Here is an 8,165-nt window from a genome sequence, read left to right as displayed (position 1 = left end):
ATGTGTAGCACACGCGGTTAGAAAAGGAAGACAAATAACCGCTCTGGTGTATTTTCACAGCATTATATGAAACGGAATATTATTTTGAGTTAATGTTTATTAATTTATTTATTACATTAACATTTACTGTCCATTTCTAAACCCATTAAAACGTCAATATTGGTACCGTGTGTATTTTTATATACTGGTAACTTTATTTACCGTAGCACCAACATAACCTGCTGAATAATTCACAAGGTTATGTTGGTAAGGTAGGTAATTTGAAAATTAACGCAACGCGTATTAATTTACATAAACAGCTTAATTTTACTATGTTAAAAAATATTATTAGTTGCCTTCATAAAATTATTTATACCGAGATAAAGTGAATAGAATTACTTCGTTTCAGTTTGAGAATTTGTACAGGGGAAGAATTTACATTTCAAACATGTGTTAGCATTGCTATAAATCTATTCTGTAAAAATATCGCTTTTGAAGCTATCGTGAAAGACTTTTAGAATAAACTTTACACCACGATTATCTAATGTGTTAAAAATAAAATATATAATCTGTTGTATTTATTCAACGTTTTTTTTTATATTAACCTGTATTATAGGTTAATATAAAAAAAAAATTCAAAATACCGTAATATTAAAAAAAAAACCAAGAAGGATTGGATGTTTCTTTATTAAAATGATTTAAATTATATCAAAGTTAAATTTAATATTAAAAACCTTATTTTCTACATTTTTTATAATTCGGAGAACGATCTCTATCTCTTTTCTTCTTCTTTCCTTTTCGTTTCTTATCGATATCTCTCTTTTCTTTCGTTGATTTATGTTTTTTACTTTTTTCTTTACGATAGTTTATTTCCAAAGAATCACTACTGCTATGCCGTCTTCTAGTTACTGACTTATGCCTGTTATCGGACTCAGATGTCAACGATTCATTACTACTATATTTTTTTTTGTTCTTATTTTTGTGTCGGCTTCTATCCTCTTCACTGCTAGAAGATTCTTTTCTATATCTCTCTCTACTTCCGCTCTTTCTACTTCTACCATTTGAATGTTTTTGTTCATTTCTCCTTGGTCTTTCTTCTTCCCTCCTTTCTATTTTAGAAGAATCCCTAACTCTGATATCATTTGAATTTTTACTGGAAGAACCATCTTTCCTTACATCTTCTACTTTTGAATTATTATGTTTATAAGATTCTTTCTTTTTATATTCTTCGTATGATTCAGTATCTAAAACAATTCAATAAAAAATGTACTTTGATTTTTTTATTGATAAAATACACCCTGCTATGACATAAAATATATGTACTTCTTTTTTTTTTGTTGCTACTGTCAGTACCTCTTAGAATAGAATATAATTGAATTGATGAACTGACTGAACGATATACTAAGAAACAAAAATAAATGGATTGTTTTGAAAAATATAAAAAGTGTAGGTTATAGATAAATCACAGAAATTATAGCAGCAATACTGAGTAAAATTTAATATAAAAAGGAACTAAATATTAATATTGAAGAAGTCTCTGGTGAGACTTCCACCAGATAAGATTGCGATCTAAACGCTCACACAATATGCCAGTATTGAAAAATTAACTACAACCTTTTTAACAAACAAGCAAAACAATCAAGAAATAATTCATTACATTAAAACCTACTCCAACCGTTTTCGTGATATAGTGATAACAGTGTCCACGAAGAAACTGACAGAAAAAAAAAACGGTGACGTGCTCAAATATAGCATACCAGGATTTCAAAATATTCTTGGGACGAAAGATGGAGAACCGGACAGAACCACCGTGCCGAAATCAACATGCGGCGTCTATACGCCAGTGTAATTAATTCCATGACGCTGTAAGGTACACCTATAAGGGTTGACTTAACTTGACACTTTCGAGGGTCAGAGCGATGAAGGCGATAAGTGGTTACGTGGTTAAGAAAGTCACGAAATCGAAGCGATCGAAGAAATCGAGGTCTTGCCGACCCGCTCCTCCGATGACCGGAGAGGAGCTGTCGGCGTTACGCACACTTTCCACATTCCGCTTAAATAGGTTTTACCAGCAGCAAGATAATAAAAAAAAAAAAAGAAAAAATCAAAATCGCAAAATACTCAAATTGCTCTAAAAAGAGAGTAATAGTAGTAGAGATTAATTGTACATATATATATATATATATATATATATATATATATATATATATATGTATATTCCCATTAACAAGAGAAATTGATAAAGTAGGTAACAAAATGAGCGAGATATAATCAGTTCACGAGCACCAGATATACTTAAAACTGGTATCTAATTCACAAATTAACAAAATAAAACAACACTTTCTACAGTGTAAAAATATTTTGTTCTCCTGGCTGATTTCGGCCAATGTCAAAGGAGACGAGAAAATTTCACTGGACATATAGTGCATAGCCAATTTACAGATTCTGTGGTACTATTGAAATTTATATCACGAGAAAAACCTAATAATTTTTTTTTTCTGTTGTATCTTATTCTAGAAAAATCTTTGATAATAACAAATGAATTTTAGTTAATAGTTACTTTTAATATCTGAAGGATAGTAATGAAATCATTATTAAATTAAATAACTTACTGATAACTTTTGATTGTTTATCAAATTCAGATTTAGATACTGCTTGCATCATAAATTCACTCAAGCTGACTGTTTCCTTCTTTACTGATATTTCGACCATTACACGGCCATTTTCTTCATCTAAACTTAAAACCTGTAAAGAAATATAGACAATATTAAATCATACTGATTATAAAAACCAGTTAAGTGCTAGTTGGATTTGAGGAAGACTGTTGTTCCATACAATAAATACACTTGTAATATTTTGTTAGGGTTTTTCTTGCATACTGTTATTGAGACCCTATATTCCGACCCTATATATTTTTTTGATGAATTCAATGCCTGAAATCATTTTAAAATTTTGAAATTTGTATGAAACATCTAAACCCGGTTTTTATAATTTTCAGTATTTTTTACAAAATTATTTTAGTTCCTAATATGTAATTTCTCTAAATTGAGGATTTTCTTTTAACAATTTGATTATAAAACAACAGAAACCTTGCCCTGTTAAAGAAGCCAAATAAATATTGTCTCATGGCTCATTTCTTTCAATTAAGACTCAATTGGAAAGCTATTCTCACATATACCATAAACAATGAATAAATAAATATTGGCCAATATCACATACATTACTCTGATCCCAATGTAAGTAGCTAAAGCACTTGTGTTATGGAAAATCAGAAGTACCCGGGACCTCAGAGTAGCGTACCCATGAAAACTGGTGTACACACTACTCGACCACGGAAGTCATCAAAAATTTTTTTATTAAACTTCATGCAACTGAGCAACAACTCAAAATAAGTATTGTTAAATGCTAAATGGCTTTACCTTTATTGTATAAAGGATGACTACTAATGGATAAATATAAAAATGTTGAAGTTGTACTTTGTTACAATAAAGGCAATAAAAATAATTCATAAAAGGCCTCGTGCTGCTGATTTCTGTGAAGAGATTGTATTGTCAAAAAAGGAGCATTTTGGTTCTATTAGTGAATAAAATTTCAGAAAACACAATGAAACCAAAATACAAACTAAGAAATGTTATAATGATTAAAATAACTTATGTCATTATATTCATAAACTAAATACAGTAGATGTAACTTACTTTAGCATAAAACCCACTGTACTTGCCGGAGGTAATCTTCACAAATGAATTCTTAACTATGGAAAAGTCTTCTTCTTTACCATTGGAAGACTTTTTTTTCTGATTTTCTTTGATCACTTTGTCTGCACCCAAACCAAGTCCTTTTGGTCGCAATTGTGGCTGTTTGTATTTAGACCTAAAATGTAAAACTCATATATTATACAGAATAATATTTAAATCAGAAAACCTACATTGTACTTTTTTCCAACATATTTTTTACTCTGTTATATTATTTTATTACTTCAACTGTATAAAGAGATATTAATATAGAAAAAAATATACTGGAAGATTTAAGAAATAGCATATTTATATAAATTATATGTGACCCCCATAATGTCTCTTTGACGTTATTCTAAATTATAATAGTTATAATATTTTTATTAAAAAGTTTCTATCATATAAATATTATATATTATATATAATATATAATATAATTATTAGGATACTGACAATCATTTCTATTCTATATTCTTTTCTGATATTTAAATGATGTACATTAAGTTTATTTAAACTCGGGAAGGATTTTTGTAGGCAGTTATAGTGAAGATATTGATTCAAAAAAAAACTAGGTATTTATTCTTATTTATATTATATTTTTATTTCATATAATATATAAAATTATATTTTTATTAACAATGAGAAAGGAGATTATGCTGTTCGGCATAAACCTCGTGTTAGGCTTTGGTACTGTAATAGTCAAATAGGTCAGGATTGTACTTGTGAGTTAGCCTGTTTACATATTAATGATTAACTAACATTATTTATTATGAGAGAATATAAATAGTATGTGTGATGTTATTTGGTACTTACTGATCTTTACTTGGAGTCCAACCCATACCTCTCAGCATCGCCAAGCCAAACTCTTGTACAGGTACAGAGTCGTAGTCATCAAGAGTTGACTGAAATTAGATTTTAAATTTTTATTTAAAGTTTTTAAATATTACCAGTGTTGTTATCTATTGTAGAGAATATTGATTTTAGTACTTTTTTTATAATTGTATTGTGAACCACACTTTTTTTATTTTTAACTTAATTCTTTTTTTTTTTAATTAATATTAGAAAAGCAGCTTGGCTCCTGAAGATAAGTGGTCACCACTACCCATAGACATTGGCTCTGAATCAAATAATATCCATTCATTACTTTGCCAATGTACCACCACTTCAAATCAGTAGTATCTATTCCAATGGAAGTAAGAAAAACGATAAACAAACCTTAGATTTATGTACTTCATGCTACTTGCTAATAACTGAGCTATATTGTGCAGTACTAAGAGATTATGATTAATATATCTTTATTTACAATACAATACTGTTACACTTAATTACTGATACCGACTTTAACTTGACTTCCAAAATACCAATTAATCAAGCTCTAAATTTTATTGTTTATTTGTCTTGTTTCCTGTTATGGTTGGAATAGAGTATAGGTGGGTTTATAAGGCCTCACAACCATGTAAATGTGAATATTAAAAAAAAAGTTAAATAAATAAAGAATAAAATTAAATATAATAATATACCTCAATTTGTCCCTCAATAACAGGTTTAGCATTCATTGGCAGAACTAATTGAGGAGTTTCCAAGACTTTTTCTTTTTTTGCTTCCTCCATGAGCTCTCTAACTGCCATTTGGTCTATTGTCTCTTGATTTGGAAGGTTTTTGTCATCAGATGTTATTTTTGTCTCTAGTTCTTCAAAATCTTCAGCCTTTTCAGCAATTTCTCTTAATCTTTCAGCAGTGATTAATTTGTTAGGTTTCATTGGTATAACCAACAGTTTATCTTCTTCTTTCACTTCCCCTCTGAAATATTATTCAAATATGCATTAGTTCAGTTATTAATTTAATAAACACCTTGTTAAGCAATTGATAAAAGGATATTTATTAATATAGATTTTTTTACAACGAAGCATAACCTATAAAGTTTGAGTGTATTTATGTTGATATTAATGATTCTAAATACTTAAGTTACAAAATATATTTCCATATGTGTGACAATTAAGGAAGTATTCATATATATTTAATCAGGTTAGGTGAAATACTACCATAATAATTATTAAATGTTTTAAAGATTTACCCCACAACTTTGATGGACTTTTCTTCAACACATTCAATGTATTCTTTCTTTTCAGTAATTAAAGGTTTGTTATCCTTTTTTGTTTTCATAAAACCAAATGAAATTTTTTTGCCTTCCATTTTGCGATATATAATATCAGTTAAAAAGTAAATCAATTTATATATTTTTTAGATTTCACCACATAATTTAAAGATTTTATCCAACTGTTTAGTATTTTATTCTAAAAACAAATGAAATTTAAGTTGTATTCACACATTTTCATTTACAAATAAGGAATTAGCTTTATTCCTTTAAAACTTAAACGTTATTTACAAAGCAAGAAGAAAACTTTGCAATTAGCACGGCTAGAGATTTTTTTGTCAGTGTCACCTAGAGGCGTGTGTCAACTGTCAAACTGACAAATTGAAAACATTTTATAGGACTATCAACCTTAATTACTCTATTATCTTTGGTTTTTTGTTCAGTTTGGTATAATGTTAGGCTTCCCTTACACGTCAGAGCCGTGTTGAGTGTGTATTTTTAATAAACAAAATATTATAGTTTTGAAATCTGATTTATCTCACACAAACATTATTTTATATTAGTTTTCCTGTAATGCTCGATCGGTTTCAGTATTTTTAATCAAATCTTTTAAAAAAAATTAAAATTGCTTATGATATAATACCATAATCTTTATGATATTATATTTCGTTTGATTTTTATTCCTGGTGAAAAACTTGTATTTTATGAAAAGAGAACTTTATTTGTTTTAAAAATAAAATATTCTAAATAAAGTTCTTTGTTGATTAAAAATTAAGAGTAAATGACAGGTATATTTCACAATATCAAACAATTCTATAAATCTTTCCGTTTACATTTTAATATTGTAGGTTATTCAATTTCAAAGTCTATTGGGATCAATTATAATACAAACACTCCTGAAAACACTTTTTAAAAAAGTATTTATTAATAAACTATATATCCATCTCCAGCATCTCATCATCTCTCATGTCTTAGATTATTTATATAACTTTAGAGTTTCGCACTACAAAAAAAGTAAAACAAACGAGCTAATTTTATTATCTTGGTGACAGCTACCTTAGTCACTTTTTTGACGTCATACTACTTTATGTTCGACGCGTTCTCAGGTCAAAGCTCAGTTTATATTGACATATACATAATTAAAGTGTTACCTATATAAACGAATCTGAAGATTTATCAAGAATTGTTTCTTTTTGTTTGATAAAAAGAGTTATCTAAACATACTTTTAAAACAGTTTTCATTTCATTTTATTTTATTTACTAAAATTTTACTTTATCAATTACAATAAATATGATCCTCCTTCGGAGCAATTTCGGCGGAGAATAATTAATGTCCACCATTAGATTAACGAGGCAGTGATATTATTATTATTTGTCATGTAGGTACAAATTTATTTTCTTAATAAATACATAATTATAATTAAATTAAATAAATTAAATATAAATATTAAATATTGGACAACATCACATACATTACTCTGATCCCAATGTAAGTAGCTAAAGCACTTGTGTTATGGAAAATCAGAAGTAACGACGGTACCACAAACACCCAGACCCAAGACAACATAAAAAAATAATGAACTTTTTCTACATCGACTCGGCCAGGAATCGAACCCGGGACCTCGGAGTGGCGTACCCATGAAAACCGGTGTACACACTACTCGACCACGGAGGTCGTCAAATAAATAATATGTACATTGTACATTAATTGTATCTAAATAATATTTAATACTTATTCAAAATGCATAAATATATTAGTCTTAAACAGAAGCTTATTTAGCTAGCTATTAACTACATTTGTATATTCTTTGTTAATATAAAAATATAATTATTCAATAAATGTGCTCTATGCTGAATAACAGTGCAGTCTAAGAAAGTTTCGTTTTTCATTAAAGAAAGAAATGTCGCGCTTGACAGCAATTAAGTATTTCTGCGACAATATAAATGTAATATCGAACTCTGCGAATAGTTTCGAAGCAACTGTGAATTATTGGCTCAAGGAATGAACATTTTCTGTTGCATGTATAACATTCTATAAGTGTCACGATTTTGCTACAAACAAAATAGGTCTAGATTATTTATTTTTAATGATATAAACAATAAAATGTAGATTATGTTAAATAATTTATGATAACGTTACTTACTATTTAGAGTATAGGTAAATATACTCTATTCCAACCATAAGAGGAGAAAAGCCAAATAAACAACATTAGGCTGCAAATTGGTCGAGAGTAGTTGGTTTATCTATGATATTCATTATGGATTTGCGTAAAAATGGCGTTTTGAACGTCAACGAAACTTATCGGAATTTTGGAAGTAAAATTAAAGTGGATATAGGTAGGTAAGTGTAATAGTGTTGT

General features: G+C 28.3%; 1 protein-coding gene across 1 annotated transcript; it reads right to left on the bottom strand.

The window, feature by feature from the left end:
* Nucleotides 1-650: 650 nt before the first annotated feature.
* LOC113402247 (G-patch domain and KOW motifs-containing protein) lies at nt 651-6,147 on the bottom strand. Its single transcript, XM_064216930.1, has 6 exons — nt 5,785-6,147; nt 5,231-5,510; nt 4,524-4,612; nt 3,675-3,849; nt 2,592-2,724; nt 651-1,223 (listed from the first exon to the last, which is right to left on the bottom strand). Exons 1-6 carry the CDS (start codon nt 5,901-5,903, stop codon nt 715-717), a joined length of 1,305 nt encoding a protein of 434 aa, XP_064073000.1. The 5' UTR covers nt 5,904-6,147; the 3' UTR covers nt 651-714.
* Between the last annotated feature and the right edge of the window lie 2,018 nt (nt 6,148-8,165).

This window comes from Vanessa tameamea, chromosome 14 (assembly GCF_037043105.1).
Source record: "Vanessa tameamea isolate UH-Manoa-2023 chromosome 14, ilVanTame1 primary haplotype, whole genome shotgun sequence".
NCBI classification, from domain to species: domain Eukaryota; kingdom Metazoa; phylum Arthropoda; class Insecta; order Lepidoptera; family Nymphalidae; genus Vanessa; species Vanessa tameamea.
This window is presented reverse-complemented; position numbering and strand designations above follow the sequence as displayed.

Excerpts from the sequence above, each read along its gene's own strand:
- LOC113402247 (XM_064216930.1), bottom strand. The coding sequence starts at position 5,903 with ATGGAAGGCAAAAAAATTTCATTTGGTTTTATGAAAACAAAAAAGGAT. Across the intron at positions 5,511-5,784 it reads AAGTCCATCAAAGTTGTGGG|AGGGGAAGTGAAAGAAGAAG; the intron begins GTAAATCTTTAA and ends ATAATATTTCAG. Across the intron at positions 3,850-4,523 it reads TGGACTCCAAGTAAAGATCA|GTCTAAATACAAACAGCCAC; the intron begins GTAAGTACCAAA and ends TTTACATTTTAG.